We start from the raw sequence: 24832 nt of genomic DNA on the forward strand, positions 1-24832 counted from the left end.
TAAGGGTTGGGTGCCGGCTAAGGGTCAGCTGCAGATCGACTTTTCGTCACCCTGAACATCACTAGCAGCTAGTCCAAGTAAGTAGCTAACTTTTTTAAGGTAAGAGTTTTTTCTCTAGGAAAGAAGCTTTTATTATTTTCTTTATATAATTTGTGTGTTTAATTCTGCTGAGGGTAAAGACTGTAATGTAAAGTTACTATTTGAAGGAAAATGTTCTAAGCATTGAAACTCGTATGTATATGGCGTGAAGTGTTGAAAAGAAAATATATGGGGTCCAGCTTTTTCTCAAATTGTTTCATTATTTGGATGGCAAATTAGCGACAGATTTGAAATGGATTTTATTTGTGAAAGGAAAAAGGGAAAATTTCAGCTTAACAAGCAGGTTTATGTAGTGACCACAAATTGTTCATTATGTTGCTTCTTACATTATAATGTTAATTTTTGGCTAATTTGTGTTAAAATTTTCTGCAAGTTTATATAATGTTTTCTGACATAACATGCTTGTAGACTATATTGGCAATAGTCAGAGTAAGAGTGTCACTAGTCACTTTTTAGTCTAGCAGTACACTCTTTAGATAGAATTAGTTCAATGCAACAAAATCCCTTCAGACAGCTGCAGATAGGCACAAAGGCAAAAAACAACAATAACATAATTTTCTGCTGCGAAGAGGAGAAGCAGACACGTAGAGATTAAGCAGCTTTTATTTTTCCATCTAGTTTCTGGTATGGCAGAGTAAGGCAACAAGCTAAATACAATATTCTCCATCTGCAGATAACATTTGCTTGTGAAACTTCTAATAACCTATTTAAAAATAAATATGGAATTAACCCTTTCAGTACCCGCGGAATTTCAGTTCCCCTCAGTGCCAGGCATTTTTTGAACATTTTATGCTCTCTCATTTTAAGGTCATTTACTAGGGGGGGCTGGGGTTACTTTAGGTAGGGAAAACTAAATATTGTTTTTTTAGGAGACCCTGAGCTTTCCAAATCTGCCTGAGTTTTTGTATATTTATACTTCTGGAACAAAATTTAGGACTCTAAATACCAAAAAAAAGACAAATTGCTATTTTTCATGATAGAGGGATTTATATCAAAAAAATCTTTTATTGCATGGGTGAAAATTCAACTGATTCGGAAAGCCTCATCTCTCTCGAACGTGCCAATTCTAGATATCTATAGTTTTATGAAGATTAATGACTTTATATCCCATCAGTAAATTACCAAATTTTCAAAGCATTACAGCAGAATACGGCATACTTTAGATTCCAAAGCCAAAAATACTGGAACATTAGGTTCACCCCAAGAAACCATTTATTTCTTAAAAAGTGCACACTCTGCCGAATCCAAAATGGATAACCATGTCTTTCTACTCCAAAGTACCAAACAGCAATGATTTTCTGAACTTAGCAGTTTCTTTAAAAATGTATGAAAATTCTAAAAAATTTAAATTCCCATTTCATGCATCCACTGAACAGTTTGATGCCCATTGTACATTGGATTTTGGGGAGGCCCCTAAAGATGTTAGTGAATACAAACTGCCCTGGAGATCACTTTAGCTACTGAAAATTCAACACATTTACTGCATTTCTGTGTGGTTAAAACACAAAAATATGTTGACCCCCCCAAAACTATATATTTTTGGAAAGTACACATTTGGGTGAATTAAAAATGGCCATCCCTGTCTTTCTACTCCAAACTATGTAGTTGAAATGGTTTCCTAAAATTGGTGGTTTTGATAAAAGGCAATGATAAAAATTGCCTCAAAGCTTCAACTTTCAAGCACCTTGTCTCCTACATAGCATTAGGTACCAAGAAAACACACCCTAAATATGAATGTCAAGGGTCCATTGAACAGTTTGATGCCCATTGTGCATATGATTACCAAAGTATCTGGCATTTAGAGATCCCCAAAGGAAGTTAGTGCATACGTATTTCTTGGCATAGAAATTAGGCGGTGTATTTTTGATAGTACAAATATATGTGGTAAAATGGGTAAATGGGTAAATGAGTATTTTAATGGCAAAGCACCAAACAGCAAAACTAAGCTAAATGCAGTGATTTTTATGTAATTACTGAAATTTTTCTCAAAGATTTATGCCATTCTATACACCACATTCTATAAAGTATCAGCATAAAACATTCTGAATATGATTACCAGGGGTCTATTGAAAAGTTTGATGCCCAATATATGCACAGATAATTACTACATGGCAGCTCAGAAACCAGTGCAATTAGCCTCAGAACTTAATAATCAGCCCTGTAGCATCAGCTTATATGATGGGCAAACTTCATCTTTTACTTGATAATTTGCAACAACCCCTAAGCTCAGCTTCTCAACAGCTGCCCAGAGCCCACTGAGCATGTGAGTATCACAGACACTTTCAAGGACGGGGAGCTCCTGTGAAGACCTGAATCATTACTGCTATTAGCATGCTGAAACTTTAGGCTGGTGCAGAAAGTACAATATATAAAATCTGGCATTTTTAGCCATATTAATTTTCAGGGTTTTGTTCTCGGCTATATTATATACTGATTACACAATTGCAAGTAAAGTATACATATTCATATAGTGGATAAATTCATAGGAAAATCTTGATCTGTTTTTAATTTGATAATGTATATATATCTGTACATGTACATACACAATATTTTTTAAAGTATTTGTTCTTAGATCTTAACCTCCTTGACTAATCTGGTTGCTCATTTTTCATTAGTCTATGATTCCAAAATCTGTTCCCCATACCTAAAGTGCAGCCTGTTATGACTATAATATTAGCTGCCTGCCCTGATCTAAAGGTGGCCACACATGGTAAGATTAGTTTGTTATGATATGCACAACGTGGGTGGGTGATATTGTGCTAATTGGATTGTTTGGCCCTAGGGACACAAATAGTTAGAGCGAGGACCACATCAATGACCGATTTTAACTCAGAAATTGATCAGGGAGGCCTATCGGAGGGCCCCATACATGGACAGATAAGCTGCTGAATCGGTCTGAAGGACCTCAATAAATCTGCCTGTGTATGGCCACCTTAAGCCTGAACTTTAACTGCAGCATTGCTTAACCCACACAACTGGTTTCTAGACTGTTTTGCATCAAAAAAGTAGTGCTGTAGCCACGTTCCACAAATTTTCCACTGTTTCGCAAATTATCCACTGTTGAATCCACTCATGAATTATTCTGCAGTTTTGTGAATTTTTTGGTGACTCGCAATGGGACAGATTTGCTCATCGCTAATTCTGACTGATCCCCAGCTTCCTATGTGGTCAATACTATTTGGTCCTGGTGGCCTCACATCCCTGACACATTTGAGTACATTTAACATTTGTAAAGGGAATGTTTGTTAGTTTATTTTACTTTAAGCTTGTCTGAACTTAAACTACATTTTTGCTGCTGACTCTTATATTTGATGGTTTGTAACACAATTATATTTTTTATTTTTGGTGTTCTTATGGCTTCTGTGCATGTCCACACACCCAAAAGCCTCTTTTTTTTTAAAAAAATGCTCTTCTAGTCCAGAGTGAGCAATTGTGCAATGTTTTGTGCTTTGTAAGCACCCAGTAATATTTCTATAACAGGTTACTATCTCTGCATTATTGTTAACCCAGATTTAAATTACAGAATCAGTGTGTCCAAGAAAGATGTACATTTGAGGTCCATTTTAATGATTTTTATTAAATAATAATGTAAGGCGTTTTAATAACTGGAGCATCAGAAGGCAATACAAAAATACATCTATAATACATATAAATTGTTTTACAATAAATGTGGATCATATGTATCAAAGTAAGATCATTGCTCAGAAACTTTATTGTTCTCTAGAAGAGAAGGGAAAAGAATAGGTGGAAGTAGACCACCCTGAGCATAAGACTTAGAAGACCTCTGTATAAATTGTGTGTAGTACCTTTCATTGCTTCCACCCCTCAGCAGTGTAGGTTATGTGTGTTTGGGAAAACACCCTATGCACCTGCTGATAGGAGGTTTCATGACAAACATGGGCAGTTATTTCAATGGACTGCATTTTGTCCTATATTCTGGGCTACTGTCTTAAACATTATATGAATTAACAAAAAAACTCATTATGTTCTATTCATGTTATATTCATTTCTGCTCATTTCTTTTAAATATAAAGTAAAAATGTAATTAACTGGTTACTATGTTAGCCTATATGTGTGCACTTGAAAGGGCTAATAATCTTCTGCAAATTACCATTATCCACGTTTTTAAATAAGACATGATAGCTAAAATGTAATAAATAATTAGGTAAAGAAACAAGTGGCAGGCTGCAAGCTGGATATATCTGATAAATGAAGCAGTTCCTTCATGTTGTGCCCCAAATCCAAGGCTTCTGTACAGAAAAAAAATCCTTCTTCCAATAGTTAAAAAAAATGTGTTCAAAGAGTAAGAAAAGAGGATGTTTATCCTAAATGATAAACTCTTATGTGTGCTAGAAAATATCCAGAGCTGAAAAAAGGTCTTGAATTCTTGACTTAGGTTTTTTTAGCAGAGCCAAATGCCTGATCCTACATATATCAATTTACGCTGCAGCTACAGAGAGATCATGGAGGATAGCAATCTTTTTGACTACATAAGATTAAAGGAGTAATTCGCCTTCAGGTTATCTCTTAGAATGTTATAGAATGTCCTATACTTAAGTTTTCCATTTGTCTATATATTTAATTTTTTATCGTTATCAAAGTATCTGCCTTCTTCTTTTGCCTGTTTCCAATTTTCTAATGTGGGTCGCTGACCCCGGCAGCCAATTACTATTGCTCTGTGAGTCTACAATTTTATTGTTTCTTTTAATTACTTATCTTTCTATTTAGGCCCTCATCTTTTCACATTCCAGGTATCTCTTCCAAACTACTACCTAGTTGCTAGCTTAAATTGGACCCTAACAACCAGATAGCTACCAAAAATTCAAACTGAAGAGCTTCTGAACAAAAAGCTAAGTAATTAAAACACAAATAATAAAATATTAAGATCAATTGCAAGCTGTCTCTGAATAACCATCTCTAAATCACACTAAAAGCTAATTTAAAGGTGCACAACCCCTTTATCTATGATGCATCTCCTTCCAACTCTCTTGCTGGATAGTGTTATATAAATTGACCAGTGCGAAAACAGAGGAAAGAGTTGTGGCCTCATCAAATTATGTGCCTTGAATGAGGCCAGATTCAGATGAAAAGTGGACAAAAAGGGGATCCTACTAAATGAGACATACTTTCATTCTACTGAAATGGACCAATTAAAATGCTAGCTTGAATGAACCTTATCTTTTAGAATCTTATTTTTAAGTAAGTAAGACACCACAAACAAAATAATTATACATTACTTAAACAGAAGATATACAGTTCTTGACACTTCAACAAAAAGCATTTCAAAAGACATTTAACTCAATATCTCAATAACTCAGATATCAATTATTTCATTTACATATGTTCAGACAAACATGCCTGCAAGTAGGTTTTTTGTGTTTGTTATGGTTACAATATTTAGGCAAAAATTTATGAAGTGTTTATACGCGGCGGAGAGATATCAAAGTCAATATCTGGAATGGAAAAGTTAGAATCGGAAAATATATTTTTGATTTTAGAACGTACATCGGTTGTATTAGGAGGATTGATATCACGTTCCGTATCAGGGGAATTTGTTTTGTTGTGAACCTTAAACTGGGCGTTTATATCATCGCCAAGAGCCTCTGTGTGACCAGAAAATGGTTTTTTCCAAGTTGGGGCATTCACCTCACCAGGTTGAATGTTGACTCCCACAGTAAGATCATCATTTTTACAGTTTTCTAACTTTGGCGGGGAGATATTAAGGCCACCTTTGACTTGGGGGGAGTGTATATCAATAGGTGGCACCTCTGTTTTACCAGAGAATGGCTCCTTCCACACTGGTGCATTGACATTTGCAGATGGCAAATCTATGTCAATATCATCTAATTCACCACTCTCAAGCTTCGGAGCAGACAGTCTAACATCGCTTTTTAGTGCCTGACCTTTTAAATGATAAACCTCATCTGGCAGTACTTTGGTTTTTATTTTAGGGGCACTGAAATTGGCAGATGGCAGATCAATATCAAAGCCAGGGCTTTTTCTTTGAGATGGGGATTTCTCTGTACCAGTCAGTTGTATTTTACTGTCAGGTAAGTTGATACTGGGAATTGATATAGATGCAGATGTAGGCAAATGCACGCTTCCTTCTACACTTTCCATATTAAGTTTGGGTGCTCTGATTTCAGTACCTGGGCCCTGTATATTCCCTTCTAGTACTGGAACACCTGCTTTCAAACTTGCATCTGGGACTTTGCTTTTGATACCTTTGCCACTAATACTTGGTAAATCTACATTCATCTCTGGGCCTCTTAACTGGACACTATCTTTTGGTAACTGGGCATCTGATTTTCCAAAAGTTGGCATCTTAAACCTTGGCAAGCTCTTTTTATCTGATTCTTCAAAAGTGACATCTGGAACATTACCCTTTAGATTTGGCATTGTGAGGTTCCCTGAAATATTTGGTGAAGAATTTTCTAATTTTTTAGATTCAAAGCCTAGGTCAGCATCTGGTAAACCAAGTTTAGACTGGAAAATACGCAAAGTTGGGAATTTGAATTTTGAACCTTTCACATCAGTTGAGGCTTGCGGACCTTTAAAGGTTCCTTGAGAAATGGTTGCATCTACAATAGGCTTATCAGAACCTTTAATATTTACTTGCGGTGCATTTAACTCCACTTGTGGAGTTTTCAAGGAACCATCCACCTCTATATTTGGTGTGTCTATGTCAAGACTTGCCTTCTGAGAAGGTAAGAGTGGAAATGAAGGCATTTTAAATTTAGGAGCATTTGTTCTTGCATTTGGACCTTTGACATCAATTTGTGGTGTATTAATATCAACCGAAGGGGCCTTTAAAGAACCACCCACTTCTAAATCAGGTGTTTCAACTTTGGGGCCTGAAAATTGGAATGAAGGGAAAGAAGGCATCTTAAATTTAGGTGTATTTGTATCCGGACCTTTTAAGTCAATATGTGATTCACTGACATCCAACTTGGGTCTATTTAGAGATCCGTCCACCTGCAAATCAGGTGCTTGGACATTCGGGCCAGACATTTGAAAGGATGGAAATTTAAATCCTGTGTTTTTCACATTTGGAGCTTCTAATTTCATGTCAGGGTTCTTAAGGTTTATTTGTGGGGCATTAATATCGACTTTGGCATCTCCTTTTAGATCCACATGGGGTAAGTTACCAGTTGCTTCAACCTTTGGGGTTTTTAGGTTTATTTCTGCATTAGGTGTATCTTTTTTGAAGTTAAAGAAATTAAATGAGGGTTTTTTCAATTTCCCTTTAATTTCAGGTTTTGGAATATCAAGAGTCGCCTCTGGACTTTTTAATGTTGGAATATGTAGATCACCTTTAGGAAGATTTATTTCTGGACCTTTTATATTTGGCATGTCTACATCTACTTTAGGAATACCTGCATTTACATCTAGACCTTTTAGTTTTGGCATATTAATGTCTACCTTAGGAAGATTCAATTCTGGTCCTTTTAGTTCAGGTGCTTGTAAATTAACTTTGGGAAGTTCAACATTGACTCCTGGTCCTTTCAATTTTGGAGCATGTATATTTGTTTTTGGTAGATTAATCTCAGCTTCTGGACCTTTCAGTTTTGGCATTTGTAGATCTGCTTTCGGAAGGTTAATGTCTTTTCCTTTAAGTGTTGGAATGTGTAGTTCACCTTTAGGGAGATTAACTTCTGGACCTTTTATATTTGGCATGTCTACATCTACTTTAGGAATATATGCATTTGCATCTAGACCTTTTAGTTTTGGCATATTAATGTCTACCTTAGGAAGATTTATTTCAGGTGCTTTTAGTTCTGGTGCTTGTAAACTGACTCCTGGTCCTTTAAATTTTGGGGCTTCCATATTTATTTTGGGTAGATCAACTTCAGCTTCTGGACGTTTCAGTTTTGGAATTTGTAGATCTGCTTTGGGAATGTGGAGATCTGCTTTAGGAAGATCAACATTTATTTTTGGATCTACATTTACATCTACCCCTTTCAGTTTTGGAATTTGTATAGTTTGGTTAGGGACATCAACATTCACTTTTTGCCCCTTCAGTTCTGGAACATTTATATTGCCTGGATTAGGGAGTTTAATATTTACTTCTTGTCCACTCAACGTGGGGATCTCCATATCTGATTTAGGTAGATTAACATTTACATTTGGTCCTTTCACTTGTGGAACTTGTATATCTGCTTTGGGGAGATCCACTTCCTGACCTTTTAGTTTGGGGAATTTTATATCTGGAAAATCAAAAAGAGGCTTTTTAAGTTTTGAACCTTTAACATCTGGTACATCTATATTTGCTCCTGGCCCACTGATATCTCCTTTAATTCCAGGGGCTGATACATTTATATTGGGAGCTTTAACATCTAGCTCTGCTTTTCCTTTCAAATCTACTTTGGGTATGTCACCAGAAGCTTCAATTTTGGGGGATTTCACATTTATTTCTGCATTGGGTGCATCTTTTTTAAAGCTAAAGAAGTTAAATGAGGGTTTTTTAAACTTGCCTTTTACTTCTGGTTTTGGCACATCGAGGTTTACCTCTGAACTGTTAAGCTTTGGAAGATGTATATCAGCTTTAGGAAGATTTACATTCACTTCTGGACCTTTTAAATTTGGCATGTCTACATCAATTTTAGGAACACCTACATTCAAGTCTGCATCTTTCACTTTTGGCATATTTATATCTATCTCAGGAAGATTGACATTCATTTCAGGCTCTTTTATTTTAGGTCCTTGCAAATTGACTTTTGGAAAATCTAAATGCACATCTTGTCCTTTTAGTTTTGGAATTTGTAAATCCGGGTTTGGAAAATCAATGTTGAATCCTTTACCCTTTATTTCTGGAATGTGAACATCGGCTTTTGGTGGATCAAAATTTAATTCTGGAGTTCTAAGTTTAACAGCTTGAAAATTGGCATTTATTTCTGGACCATTCACTTCTGGAATCTGTATATCACGGTTTACGTCTGAGCCTTTAAATTTTGGAAACTGTATATCTGCTTTGGGAAGATCAGCATCGACTTCTGGCCCTTTCAGTTTTCCAGATTTGACATTTATTTCTGTGCTAGGGATATCTTTCTTTGAATTAAAGAAACTAAAGGAAGGCATTTTAAACTTCCCCTTTGCTTCTGGTTTTGGGACATCAATGTTTACTTCAGTACCTTTCATTTTTGGAAGCTGTAAATCAGCTTTAGGAAGATTTACATCTGGAAATTTTAGTTTTGGAACATCCACATCAACTTTGGGGACACCAACATTTACTTCTGGACCTTTCACTTTTTGCATGTTAATATCTACTTTAGGCATATTAACTTTTAGATCTGGCTCTGTAGGAGCTTGTAAATTAGCTTTAGGAAGATCTATAGTCACTGCAGAATCTTTTATTTTTGGAATTTGTAGATCTGCTTTTGGAAGGTCAAGTTTCACTTCTGGACCTTTTAGATTTGGAATCTGAATATCAGATTTAGGTAGACTGACATTTAGTTTTGGACCCTTTAGTTGGGGTACACTGGGAACATCTATGTTTACTTCAGGAGCTTTCACTTTTGGAATATTGACATCTCCATCTGGAAGGTCAACATTCAAATTCAGGCCTTTTAGTTCAGGTGTAGGTAAGTCTGTCTTAGGTAGACTGATGTTTAGTTCAGGACTTTTCACTTTCAGTGGTTGAAAACTTGCATCAAGACCTTTTACATTTGGATTTTTTATATCTGCCTTGGGAAGGTTAACATTTAATTCATGACCTTTAAGTTTTGGAATCTGTAAATCAGCTTTTTGAAGTTCAACATTTACTTCTGGACCTTTTACTTCTGAAAAGTGCAACCCTGCCTTAGGTAGATCAACATCCAATTCTGGACTTTTGAGTTTGAGGGGTTGAACAGTAGCATCAGGAATATCACATTTCACATTTGGAATTTTTATATCTGCCTTAAGAGGATCAACATTTATTTCTTGACCTTTGAGTTTTGGAATCTGTAGATCAGCTTTTGGAAGGCCAACATTTACTTCTGGACCTCGTAGTTCAGGAATGTGTAACCCTGCTTTAGGTAGATCAACACTTAATTCTGAACTTTTTAATACTGGGGTTTTTATATTTGCTTTTGGAGACACAATTCCCCAATCAAGGGCTTCAGAGCCTTTTACGCTTACTTTAGGAAGATTAACATTTACTTCTGGCTCTTTTATATTGGGAGTTCTAAATTTCAAATCTGCTGTAGGAAGGTTGGTTTTCATATCTAGACCATTAATTTCAGGAATACTCTTTTCTACACCTTCCACATTTAATGTTGGACTTCTCCAGTTTGGTGCTTGTATGTTATCTTTAGATAGGCTTAGGTTAACGTCTGGACCTTGGACTTTTGGTACTGAGACATTGTTTCTGGCATCATTGATACTGGGTATTTTAGCATTAATATTAGGTAAGTCAAGAGCAAAGTTATGCATTTTAGGAGCCTGTGGTTGTCCATAATTTGTGCCTTCTCTTGATACATCAAACATGGAGACAGACCCCCTAAGGTGTGGTCGAATCTTGTTTTTGAAGAGCTCATCATATATTGAAGAGCTTGCAACCTATAAACACAGAATAATTGTTTAATATATGTGCTAGAGACTGAAATAGCTAATACAGTCAATAAATATAAATACACTTACCACATGATCTTTTTTCAAAGTAAAATCATTCACTTGAGGCAGCTGAAGCTCACTTTTAGTATGAAGCTGTAAACCTGCTTTGTATGGTTCTGTTGCTTTTAAAATATTAAGAACCTCAGCCTTCTGCAAGTTTTCAAAGTATATGGTGGCCCCAAGGAGTTCATCCCCTGCAAAAAATGAATAACTGTTTGTTTTTTTCAGTTCTACTAAATAAATGGTCTGCACTTACTGAAGTGCTGCTCTGGACCAACAACCACAGGAGAGGATAAATTGAAATTGTGGACAACACATTAAAAGCAGAGATATTAACCATGCTGTAGAGCTCTTCCATTTTATTAAAATGAGGGGTCTGCCGTCTCTGAAATGCTCCAGAGTGGCATGCTCCTGCCAAATTTATAGCAGGTGAAAGGTCTGATAATGGGACCCCTGCCCTGGCCCCTGGGGCTTGGGCAACGCTACAAACATACACATATGTTTTTAAATAAGCAGCACGTAAGATTATGCACAGGTTTCCATTTGGCTTAAAGGAACAGTAACATTCCAAAAGCTCAGGTACTTGAGTATAAATCTGCTTAGTTAGCAAAACTGTAAAAGTAATTTTTTTTTCCACTATTCTCTTAACTATTTTTACAATTACACTTATTTATAAAGTGTCAACATATGCCACAGAACTGTATATAATAACTGACATAAACTGATATATTTGTTTCGATTTGGGTTTCTCTTAGTTGCAGGTTCGGGGCGCTGCACCCGGACCACTGATTCGGAACGGTGAGTAACCCGTCAGTCTAGGAATTATTATTTTGTAAGCGAAGGGTTTGGGGCATGGGCACCCGAACCATTTGACATATTTGGTGAGCGCCTGTTAGTCTATACGTAGCAATCTAGAGTGTTCATAAAGTATAAAATTGTATTTGTTTGTGGTGCTTACAATCTATACCACACTTGTTTCTATGATTACTAGATTACTAGACCAATGTAGATTTTAGATCTACAGGCTTTGCAGCATGCTGTCAGCATTATAAATATCCTCTCCTCAACACAACTGGCGGCCTAAATTGTGGATCAGGATAATGTATTTGTGCTACATGTTATACCTTTGTGTCAATTGGTAAATTTGCTCAGTTCTGGGAGTCATCTGTCCTTTATTAAAAGCTATATCGCAAAAGAACAATCTCAGTGTAAAGTGCTGCATAACATTTTAGTACTATATAAATAAAGCATAGTGAACCTATGAAGCCACTAAACCCTGTATTTGGTTCAGGCTTTAGATCATGTGGCTAGAGAAATTGCTGTATTTTTTGCATGTATTTTCCCTACCAGGATTTTACTAATTTGCGTATGAAATTAGGATTTGGTTCAATATTCTGCTAACCCTTTGTGAAAGATTCTGTATTCAACTGCATCTGAAGAAAATGGATTCCTGCATCCCTAAATAAAGTCAATTAAGAAAAAGTTATTTTACAAACCTAAGTTTGCCACTATTAAATGGGATTGCTATTTACCTTCTTTTACACCCAAATTGCTAGCAACTGGGTTATCTTCCTTTATTCCGGTAACAACAACACCTCCTTGTTTATTGTCCAGCTGCAGCAGATCACTTATGCTCCCTGGGCTTCCAGTGAGGAGCACTTTATTGTGGCCGTCCAACAAGTGACTCTAGAATAAAAATGATTGTCATTATTTTCTGTTGCTACTTTGCACACTGGTATCGTACATATAATATTGTGGACAGTAAACATTTAATTTGTTCCATGAATAAAGAAACTTTCAAATGTTTGGAAACAGACAATTCATCAGAATATAGGAGACTAGGAGCAAGCTACACATCAGAAGTGTTCAGTAAAGGACCCCCCATTTCAGGCAAAATATCGGGTGGGCAGGCCCCTCGTTTCTGCCCCTACATGGGCCGATAAGCTGCTGAATCGGTCCAAGGGACCGATATTGGCAGCTATAATCGGCCCGTGTATGGGGACCTTTAGTGTGGGGCAGGCAGGGGGTTGATGAGGGTGCTAAATGGGCAAGCCCTCACAGCATCTTTACTGTTATATTGAAAAAGCTCAGTGCATATTGCTTGTCTAGCTCATATGCATCTATCAGATCAAGATGGTAGCTTAGCTCTTTTCTGGTGACAAGCTAAGGTCAGTGACTCGGCTTAGCAGTGATGCATGGGTGTCACAACCAACCTGCTCATGTGACTTTATTTGTGCCAAATCAAAATGTTTTCACAGCTTCTACCATCTATATAGTAGTTTAATTTGCCTATTGACTAATGATGGCTAGATTTTAAAATAATTAAGTAGTATAAGGTTAAGTACCCACGGAGTGAGTTACTTGTCTGTGATAGATCTCTGGGGGGGAGTAACCACTCCGAAAAGGCTTCCTACCGGCAACAATAGAAGTGCGTCTTTGAAGCGAATGCAAAGGGCTTTCCACCGAAGACTTCTACTGTTGCCGGTGGAAAGCCTTTTCGGAGCAGTTACTCGCCCATGATAACAGAGATCTATCGCAGGCGAGTAACACGCTCCATGGGATCTTACCCTAATGTCATAAAAAGGTTGCAAATTCCTACTAGGTCTGTTAGCAACATTTACTGGTCAATTGTTTGAACTCAAAAATAAACATTTTATGTTATGAGTATTTAGCAGTCAGAAGTATTCTGCAGTGGGTTGCATTCAGTAAGTAATACAAGCTGATGAAATGCAAGTAAGAAAATGATGCGGGGGTAGAGAACCTTTAGAGGGTGATTTATCAACCTTCGAGTTTTTTAATGCTAGAACTCGCACAATTCGAGTTATGGTTCAAAAACATTGATGTGTGGTATTTATTAAGTGCAAAAAACATGAAAACTTTGCCATCTAAAAGCTTGTGAGTTTCTATAGAAGTAAATGGGAGTTGTCCTAGGCAAAGTCAAGCCATATTTTCATACTCACATTTTTCAAGTTTGTAACTTGAAAAATTCAAGGTATCCGAGTTTTTTTATTCCAACGAGTTTTCCTTATTAATTAATAAGTGAGCATTCAACATGCAAGTTTATTCGATTTATAAAAACAAACTATAATTTACAAACTCAAAAAATGATAAATATGCCCATTAAAAACTTTTAAGTACCTGTATTAAAGCATTTTGAAACTATAATATTAATGCTAAGAGCTGATGGGCTATGCAGCTGTGTTGCTGGCAAGCAGAACAACTGGCTTCATTCCTAGCTTGTGACTCAGGGCCTGGATTTGGTTTCCCTAACAACGTTTTGTGCCCCTGGGTGATTTACTTAATATCCCTTATTTCCCAGCACAGAACAGTGTAAAATACTATACTGGGCAGAAACTCAATGTGCCTGAAGAATTCTGTGTACAGCACAGGGTATCATTAGTAGCGCTAAAAAACTATAAAGCTAAATATAGTAATAACTGGAGACTGTGTAAAGCCGTTACAAACTGCCTGCCATGCACATAAACGCATTACGTTGAGGGTTATATAACCAGGATGGGACAGCTCAGCTGTCAATGGTTGAAGGACTGGGTTCTGTCCACATTACCCAACAAAATTGCGCTCTATGACAAGGCACAGTCTATATAAAGTAGTACTCAATGGGCAGTGTTGGACTGTCCCACCAGGAAAACTCCTGAAGGGCCCAGGGGTTTTTGGGCCCTCCTGCTCCTAACCATTTGGCCTACTTCATGGTTCCTATTTCTGAATGGGAATAAAGAGGAGAAATAGATGGAAGAATAGATGCTAGCATGTAAATAAAAGAGACCTAGGGAACTAGGACTAATTTTCCAATAGCTAATAAGCTGCCAGTATGAAAGTTCTGTGATAAGAAAATAGCTGATGCTTGCTGTGATTTCAGTACATCATTTACTTACCATTTTGCTTACTCAATCTGAGTATGATGGGAAACCTGAGTAGCCACTACCATGCCTGCAAAAACAGAATAACACATATACATGTAAATGCCAAAGATCTTGGTTAGTCCCTGAAACCCCTCTGTATACAGTGTATATTCGTTCTGGTTGTCTCCTTCTTGTTCATACATATAGAAATATCCATGGCCCATAGAAGGAGGTTTCAGCTGTGTATATGGCATTTAACCCTCTGGGTTTACTTAGGATGCTGATGATGTGGTTGCTTTCCCAAGGCTGATATCTGACACTGATACTAAACTCCCGCTGCATGTATGTGCATGAGTATGGGCATATTTAGAGAGACAGGCTCACATGCTATTGTTCATCTTTGTAAAAATGTACTGAGTGAAAAAATATCCACAAAACTCCCCAGTGCACATTATAGCTACAGGGCTACAGTAATGTGAAGGATTCTTAGTAGAAAGTACTCTACAATTAAAGTGCAAGGATTTGGGTTCCTGGAGTGCAAGTCTCATGGACTTAGAGGCTTTCTTAGTGTACATAAGAAGTAAGGGCTTTGGGTGTTCAGTATGTGCAAGGCTTCCTGCTTCATATTAGATTGCAACCCTCTCTAGAGGTCTACAGGCTGATTTATCAAAACCTAACAAAACTTTGGATGAAAGTTGTATGCCAGCGAGCATCACATTGTACCATTCCTTTTCAATGAGGCTGAAAAACGTAAACTGGGAAAACTAATAGATGAAATTGTTAGAGAATATCCCCATTGCCTCCTTTACAACCTTGCCAGCTTTTACTTGCTGAGTTTTTTTTTCTGGTGACTTTCATGGTTTTTTTCTTTATTGACTCCAGACTATTTGAGGTTTTACCATTTTGAGGTTTTGCCATTTTTTTTGACTAATGTAGAAAAAAAAATGCTCAAAAAACTCAATTTTTGTTCAATAACCCCATTGGTGTGCACTAGACTGCAAGGCTTCCAAGCTTTTCTCATGCATTCCTAATTATTGCGCAAGATTTCTATGAAACAACATAACCTATATAATTTTATTGTATCTTGTATAACAGGAAAACTGTGTTTGCATATTTTTATATATACGAGCTTTTGTGTGGACATACTTGCATAATCATCAGCATCCTCCCAGATGTGACAAAACATACCAAATCATAAAAAAATCAGAAATACAAGAAACTATAATATGTTGTATTGTATGTGATGAGACAGGCCAATCACATTAGAAGTTTTTTTGACAGATAACTCCAGTCTCTATCTCTAACCAGTGACTTGGCAAGTCCAATAAAGAAGTGTTGCTCAATGTGCCTGACATTCTGGGCAGTACTCCCCAGCTTAAGGGCAATTCTGTTTCCTTACAGATTTGAATACTGCCTTTATGTATTAAAGTTTGGCTAAAAATGTGGATGTCTTACATTCCTGCAGCTTCCAGTCTAGCCTGAAATGAACAACACCTCAGGGAGAAGGGGGTGGGGGTCATTGTTGTTTTGATCTGCATGAAAACATTTTGCAAAAATACACACTTTGGTGACCTAGATTTCAATTTCAGGCATTAACAGCCTGAAAGTAACAGCCTTCAAATTCCTATTTCTATGACAATTTGGTTCAGGGTTGACTGTCCAGCTGGGCAGAGGGCAAGAGAGGTTTACGTTATTGACAGGATTTGCATTTAAAACACCATATTAGTTACAGACAAAAAAGTTTTTTAATAATGGAATTAAGGCTTGGGTATAGACATATTGCTAAGCATTTTAGGAAAAGTCACAGGTACATTTTTCTTTAATACAGCACTCACATATTCCCCAGCACTACAGAGATTAAACATCATTCACTGCCCCAGTGGAGCTTATAGTCTATGGTCTGTATCACAATCACACACAATAAGAGCAAGGTATTAGGAGCCAGTTAACCTGCCTGGAGAAGTCCCCTGGGTTGCAATTGTAGCAGTGCTAACCACTCAGCTACCTTTCTACCCCACAATGATAGTATGTTTAGCACTACAACAGCTTGTAATTGGGTATAATACATATTTTATAAAGTACTGTATTGTCATTTAGAATATACCTTCTGCCTAAAGAAACACATACTGTATATAGGAGTCTAATGGTGTAGACTTTTGTGTAGGGACACCTAGAATACAACTTGGTAAATTATAACTTTAAGGTAAAGAACAGCCAGCAGATCATTTGAGTTCCATCAAAGTGTGAATGCCAGCGCAGGAAGGCAAAGCCTACAAATGAAATCCCTTCTTACTTTGGGCACATTTTGTGTAACAGACTGGATCTTTGTGACAAAGTGCCAATCTTACACACTCCCCTATGTCTGCTTTATGGAAAATGAACAACATGCCACTTGTCACATGCTCGCTCTTGTTCAGTCTACAAGCTAGGGCATAAAAACTGAGATGTGCAGCAGCAGCCGCTTACTGTGCAGCAGCAGTAACTAGATTGGTTCGTGAGGATCTGGACAAAGCAACTTCAAGTAAGAGCAGCTTGTTTTGCCAGGGACAATGAAGCCGGCCTGCCCTGGCACCAATATCACACTTATCATACAGAAACATACTGATTAGGGTGAGCTCAATATATGCTGTAATATAAAAATCTATGCGCACACCTCTGTCTCTGTTATTTTGTATTATCTAGGAGTTCTAAACTCCTCTCCAGCCATCTGGCCATTCACATTCAACCAAGCGTAGTAGGAACAAACTCCAGCAGTAATGCAGAACAGGATTTGTCTTTATTTTACTTTCAGGTAACAGCAGCAGTCTTTCAGTTACTGCTTGATGCACTCCACATACTTGGCCAGGCATCTAGATCTGTGCAATTAGGTACAATTAGGTGCATTAGGTAAAGCCCAACTTAACTACTCATACACATCTAAAGGGCAATACATGATGTCTGCTCATAAGGAGATACATTAAATATTCTCAAAGGATGGCCTACTTTATCACTACATCAATGTCACATAGGCTTCCTGGAGCCACAAATAAAGATTATATGGGGCTGTTTTATAATAATAATATTATAAAGTATAATACAATTCTAAAATATAAAGTTATAAAATACAATAAAATTTTTTCCACTACAACATGCAAAGTCGAGTTTCTGGAACTTGAATGTTTATGAAGCACAACAAACTCAAAAATTTGGCATCAAAAAGCTGGCAAGTTCATGCAGAAGTCAATGGGACAAGGCCCATTTTTAAATTTGTGAATTTTTTTTATGTTCAAATAAACTTAAAATTTTTAGTCGCCCGCAACAAATCTCCCTGTTCGCGGGCGACTAATCTCCCTGAAATGCCATCCCACTGGCGAAAATGTAAATCGCCGGTGGGATGGCATACGCGGTGGCACGATTTCAGTGAAATCGTGGAAGTTGCCTTGAGAGGATGAGTCGCAAGCGACTAATCTCCCTGTGTGCCAGAGCCCTTAGACTGCAGGCACAAATATATGTATCTTAGAATGCAACTTCAATTTAAACAATTTAAATATAATTAAATCTACATGAACTGCTCTAGACTCTCACTCCGTTGGCCTATTGCTTCTTGGCCAGAAAGCCAGTGGCAGCATGTTAGAAAAATAGTAAATACAGTTGTTACAAAAGAATTTACTTATACTATTATTCTGGAAAATGTAAAACAGATACATAGAATATGAGTGTTATGAGGATATTCTAGGTCCTTTATAGCATCATATGTTAAAGAAAAGAAAGGAAATCATTTAAATAGCAATTTTGTCCTGTGGGACTTAAAGTGGTTTTCTGCAAGCCAGGCAGCCATTATAGGCGCACTAAGAATGCTGGGACATTAAGTGACTAGTCCAGGGTGACAAAGAGTTGCCACAGGGAATCAAACTAGACTATACAAAATGACGTTCCTTTTCTAAATGTAAGTATTCAGGTTGCGCCCTTTATTCATGCCCCAGGAATGTTCCTTAGGCAGGTGTGCATGTCTTGCTACAGGTGGCAGGCAGAATACTGTATAAATATACATTGTATAACAGATATTTACCACTTTTTATTCTTCTTAGACTTATGTCCTGAATTTCCTGGGGGCTTTCTCTCTGTCCTTTTATTAAGCCAAGTAGGTAGTAATCACTAATGTGTATTTCTGATCTGGTAACCATCTTTGCTTTGATGTTTGTGAATTTGGCACAAAGCAGTCTGTCTGTTGGTATATCAGGTGATACACATACTGTATATTCCACTCTTGGGATCATGAAGACATACAACTAATATTAGTTGTGTAATAAGGACCTTATGAGCCCCATTGCAAATTATCCAGCATTCCCAGTTCAGACTAGCCCACCAGGGAGGAAACCAGTGGGTCCAGGTACTATTGGGTCCTACCAGCACAAGCACATTGGCAGGGTGTGGCAGGGCAGGTGGTGTGACAGATTGCCTTTGCTGGCAATGGGTGCTTGACTAGGGATTGGCCCGGGTATACACTGAACACTCCTTTCCCCCATTTGTTAGAAAACTCAGTTTCGAGCTGCAGGACTGCTTATTATACCGACTGCCCCCAACTTCCATATATCATATAACCAGTCCTTAATCCTAGGCCTGTCCTAATGAAGGTCACGGTGTAAAATTAGCTAGCAAGATCTGCATGGTAATAAAGAAAGATTAATGATGTACTATGGGCAGGGATGATTCTCACTGGAGAATCATTATGCATGTGTAATTAAGCTCGCCTTATTTTACTCCAGTTCCTTTGGAAATGAGCAGAAGTGCAGCTTTAATTGCTTTTTGGATGGAAAAGTTCAAATAGATAACAAATTAATAGAGATGCAGCAAATCCCAGTATTTATTGCTGGATGTTTAATCAAACCAAATTCAACCCTTTAATCATGTGACTTTGGACAAATAACCTGTTTTGTTCAAAAATCATGCATTTGGTATTTAACTGAATCCATACATGATATTTGCAATGAAAGAATTCCCAGGAGATAACATTGTGTTTTTATAAATGGCTGAAACACACTGGCAGGACATTTCCTAAGAAAAAATATAAAATATCACTTACAGTACATGGAGGTATGTTATTCCTTTAAGAGCCACCCTTGCACTAAAATCAGTGCTGCCATAAGTGGGACAGCTGGGATTCTTGTAGAAGACTTTTTGAATTTTAGGGCCAGGGAGACCTTAGGCTTTTTCCCTTCCCTGCAGGAAAGGCAATATTTGGGCAATACTTGGGCTTATTCTACTGATCACTGGGGAACCTGAGAGTTGTATGACAGCAGTCCTGACTAAATGAGAAACTTTCTGCAAGGTTTCTTTATAAAAGCAACACTTGTTTGGAACTGGAGGTAACAGGGTCCTTAATGAGTACTGCTACGTTGGGTATGAGTAATGTGAGATGGCATTTTGTCTGGTCATAGGGTTGTTTTCTGGATTTATTTGGTTGCTGGACTGCAGATTTCATTATAAATAAAGCCTAGATAATATGCTGGAGAATGTTGACAGTTGTAGGCCAGCAACGTTTGGGTGAAGGAACAATGTTGCTCTGTAAGGTGCATGTCCCCTTTAACTGTATAATAAAAACCTAAATACACGTGGGGTTTCCTTACTTGGTGTTTGCACCTGTGGTGCTATAAATATGCTTAAATGAATGATTCAGATACGGTGAGCAACAGGTTAGTGATTTTAATTGAGGAATTATATAATTTAATTAAGGTGAAACTATCTTAGAAACTGTCATGGCAGAGCCTGGTTATACAGGTTTTATAAATAATTAATAGCAATTGTTTTGTGTAAACCAAGGTCAGTTCGGTTTTACTTGCACTGTACAGGTATCACACGTGGCAAACATCACAAATTAAATCAAAGGGAGGGGAGGGTCCCACATAAGGGTCTAACTGAATTCACTAGCATATATTATAAATTAGGCAGGCTCTATATAATGCTATGGTAAAAGCAACATTTGTTTCTGCTATTCTTCTAAGGAAAATGCTTTAGCTTAGGTATGTGGTGTGGCAGCTCCCACTCATAAGGTACAGGTACAGGAGCCGTCATCCAGAATGCTCCGGAACTTGGGTTTTCTGGATATGGGGGTTTCCCTAATTTTGATTTAAATTCTTTAAGTCTACTAAAAAATCATTTAAACCTTAAATAACCCCAGTGGATTGTTCTGCCTCCAATGAGGATTTTTTTAGTTGGGATCAAGTACAAGGTACTGTTTTATTAATACAAGCAAAAAGGAAATCAAAGTTAAATTTCTGAATTATTTGATTAATATGGATCTATGGTAGATAGCCTTCCCATCATTTTCTGGATAATGGATTTCTGGACAATAGATCCCATACCTGTATATACATTTAAGGAACAAGTTTCTAGAACATAATAACAAAATATATGCTTACTATTTGAAGAGTCTCTTTACCTATAAAATAAGATTCTATATAGTTGGCTATAATGCCTGGCATACTTAACAGGGTTTTAGAGCCAGGTTCCATGTCTGTCTTACTCTCCCAAAATGACCACTGTCCAGTTTTCATTAGGGGTAATTTATGACCGCAAAGTTCAATTTTGGAGGTAAATCACCGTTTTTTATCCATCACGCAATTCCTTTCCAGTTGCAAGTGTTCCCGCTGTATCAAAATGGATGCACGTATGCACGTATGTGGGAACAAACTGAATGCAAGCTGTGGGTCGGGATTACATCATTACATGAGTTTGCATGTGATTCTTTTGCTGCATCCTGCTGTGGGAACCCTGGAATTACTGGCACATTCAGAGTAGCCATAGTACCGGGGCTCCCTAGTTTTAGTACATTGCAGAAGAAGCACAAATAATGTAGTAGTGCTTTACACACCTATACAGAAGTGCGAGGAGCGTGTGTGGACATAAGTACAATTAATGGATCAATAAGCACAACATTTGTATCCATTTTAGCATAACCGCATGTGCCGCTGTGTTTGTACATGACCATGTGGTTATGATAACAGTGCATTGGCTGCGCCACTGAACACACCACTCAGGTGGAACTTGGCATCTTATGGACCCCAAGATATCAGGTACATTTGCATTAAATCCCACCCCACATAACTGCATCAAGTCAGTCCAAGTGATCAGATCCATGACTTCCACTCATTTATAATGCTGTGATCTGAATGAATTAGCCTGTTGTCTTAATATGAATAAGATTCACACCTAATGCCAATTTGGATGAGACCCAACTGTTGCTCCAGTTTAGGAATAACCAAGGATGCGATCTTTGAGCCTTTCCAAAAGTTGTTTCATGATAACCACAATTCAGTGCTTTCTTTGCTGTAATGAACTTTACAAGCCATTCTATCAATATGATCCTGCCCGACTGCATTCTTGGCCCCGCCATTTTTAACCATTAACCAACTCGTGAGCCTGCACATGTGCCCCACAAACCTTATCTTGGCATTTATCACATTCCTTATTTACCTGCATCACACAGCAACCTCTGATCAATATTTCAGGATCTGCCACTTTGAGAATAACTCAAATTCCCCAAATTGCCACACCCAGCATGAGATACCTCAGATTCTTGTGTTGTTTTTATCTGATGTGACTTTTTGTGCTTTAAAATGATGACAGCACACATTTTACTGAAAACAAGATTACCTGTTTATGTCAATGGCATTCTACCATCCCCTGTCATTTAATTTAAGGATGAATGTATTTTACTCTATTCCAGATAGGGTTATATAGGGCTACTGTACCTTTAACAGAGAGCACAAAACATCCATATGAATTGCTCTGTCTTTTTGTCCTGTGGCACATTTGAAGCTGCACACAGAGTAGCCACAGGACCTTTACTAATGTTATCATGAATTCAAACATGCCTGTCAGAATAACATCAATTCCAGACTGGCAATCTGTGGATTCTAGCAAATGCCAGAGGGGCTGCTGTAGGGTGCTATAGGCAGTCACTATGCATTGGGCCTGTGGGGGTCTGATTGGGCCTCTGTGTACTTGATATACCAGGGCCTATTTTGAAGCTCAGTCCAGAGCTGAATAAGATGCGTCTACAAGTAACACAAATTCTTTGTGCAGATGAAGACCTTTAAAATGCAAGGTCAAAATAAAGTACTATTATTGTCTTGTTCTTCAGCATCATCATACTCTATACTGCTATACAACTAGGGATAATACAGTCTGAGGTATAGTTATACCTACTTGTACAAATAGCATATTGATTACAATAGCCTTCAGCCTAGCAAATGCAGCGCATCAGTCCCCATGAACGTAGCAATGTGGGTGGAGCTTAGACCAACACCCATATTTACACAGTACGACTCAACATCTTGCAGAATTTTGTACAGTGAAAAGCAGCATTTATTATAACTAACCCTGAACTAGCTATGTTCCTTGCCTGGTTAATTGTATCATTGTATTCCACTGAAGATATAACTGCCAACTGAAACTCTTCTTTTGCCTTCTGCATACTATTAAATATTTATCTTTATTGTTCTGATACAGTTATACTCCCTGTAAACCAAGGAGGGGCACCCAAACTGCAGAAGGAACAGTACAGGGACAGAGCTATTATTACTTACTAACGTGTATTTATAAAGTTAGCTAAGCACATGGGACAATGTTGGGAGTTCTTGTTTTGCAACACCCGAATAAGCACCTCTTGCCTCTCTCTGTTGTTTATAATTATCTCATGGTTTAATATTTCAAATAAAATCCATAATGAATTACAATAGTTTTATTAGTCATTGTTAATATACTGGCATTGTTTATTAACGCAATATATCTGATACTGAATCCATTCCAAAGATACAATGATATTAAATAGCATATGCTACATAAGTGACTTCATTTTTACACACAGAATATCGAGTGCACAAAGACAGCTAATATGAAGTGGACAGAAGAATGAGATTCTATAAGGAACAGCATGGGACAGCCCATAGTGACTGGCTTTTTAACCACATCACAGATTTAGTCTGTTCTACAACTCCATCACTCAAAGGAAACAGACAGGAGTGCCTGCAGCTTTCCTCTGTACATGTGCTCAGGTGTCATCTCAAATGCCCATTATATCTTGTTGCATCCTGCTGCACCTTGTGCAACTTGGACCAGACACATTGATTGAATAATGTTCTATTTAACAGTTATATCTTAACTCCACTGGAGCTTTTGTTGGATTGTGTCCGATCTGCAAAACGCGTCCTAAAAGTCAAATATAGTGACAAGGGTCAAAATAGAATGTGAATGTGAGTAAACTAAATGATTTGCCATCCGTCACAATGCGCTTGTGAAAGGGGAACGCTGCATCTTCATCCGACTTGATAAAATCTGATGGTGTCGGAAAGACTTTTTTTCTCATTGAAATACTTTGACTGTCGGATGGAGACGCAGGAACAAAATACACTATCCAACTTTACATTACAGCCTGTGGAAATCAGATATTATAGGAACCTAAAAAATCTTTAGCTGTTGCGGTGTTGCATGACAAGACTAGATAAAATCTGAGCTACAAAATCTGAACAAAATCTACCATGGAGTTTAGCCCTTAGACTAGCCCTATATATTCACCTAGACCATTTACAAAGGCAACCCAATATACCATCAGGTTTAACAGAATATGCTTCTCCCCCTTTGGCCCCTTGGCCAAACACATTGTAGCTTTCATGGCTTGTTCCTATGCCAGTGGCAGCGCTAGAATATGGTGGATCTCCCCTATGCAACCCCAGTACCTCCAACAAATCAGTTATATAGGCTCTCCAGCTTCATTTTGGGAACTTTAATTCCACCAGTGTTGTGGGTCATGGTTTGTACTAGAGGTTTCCCCTCAGGAATCAATTGGCAATTTTATTAATTTTTTTGTAGGCACAACCACCAGTTTGTAATAAGCAGACAATGCTGCATTCTGAAGAACAGAATAGATGTTGGATCCTTTCCCAGATGTTTTATAAACATAGTTAAATATGAGTAATGTTCTGTCAATAAATAATAAGATATTCAATGCTAAAATAAATGTGCCAGAGGTGTCAAACACCCAAGCAGTCAGCACAGCGTTATATGCCAATGTCAAATGCATTCTATTCTACTGACACATGTGTAGCATTAGGTCTTCTCTTACCTTTGGACGAAGGCCTGTGAGTTGTACTCAGGTCTTCTGACAGCTGCCAAGTGATGTTTTAGTCTCTTGCAACAAATGTTACTATCCCTCAAAGAAGACAAACGAGTATTGCAAGGTGAAGTTATGTTGGGGCGGTCACATTTTGTGACAGAGGGATAGGGAGGCAAGGCATTACTAC

General features: G+C 37.6%; 1 protein-coding gene across 1 annotated transcript; it reads right to left on the minus strand.

Moving 5' to 3' along the window:
• Positions 1-3656: 3656 nt before the first annotated feature.
• Positions 3657-24753, minus strand: LOC101735110 (neuroblast differentiation-associated protein AHNAK). Its single transcript, XM_004914673.4, has 5 exons — positions 24655-24753; positions 14586-14640; positions 12225-12378; positions 10720-10886; positions 3657-10638 (listed from the first exon to the last, which is right to left on the minus strand). The coding sequence occupies exons 2-5, from the start codon at positions 14586-14588 to the stop codon at positions 5509-5511; spliced, it is 5454 nt and encodes a 1817-aa protein (XP_004914730.1). The 5' UTR covers positions 14589-14640; positions 24655-24753; the 3' UTR covers positions 3657-5508.
• Between the last annotated feature and the right edge of the window lie 79 nt (positions 24754-24832).

The sequence above is a fragment of the Xenopus tropicalis genome, chromosome 5 (assembly GCF_000004195.4).
Source record: "Xenopus tropicalis strain Nigerian chromosome 5, UCB_Xtro_10.0, whole genome shotgun sequence".
NCBI classification, from domain to species: Eukaryota; Metazoa; Chordata; class Amphibia; order Anura; family Pipidae; genus Xenopus; species Xenopus tropicalis.

Coding starts and splice junctions, on each gene's coding strand:
- LOC101735110 (XM_004914673.4), bottom strand. Junction 10,887..12,224: donor CAATTTGGGTGTAAAAGAAG/GTAAATAGCAAT, acceptor CATTTTTTGCAG/GGGATGAACTCCTTGGGGCC. Junction 10,639..10,719: donor CTTTGAAAAAAGATCATGTG/GTAAGTGTATTT, acceptor CTGTGTTTATAG/GTTGCAAGCTCTTCAATATA.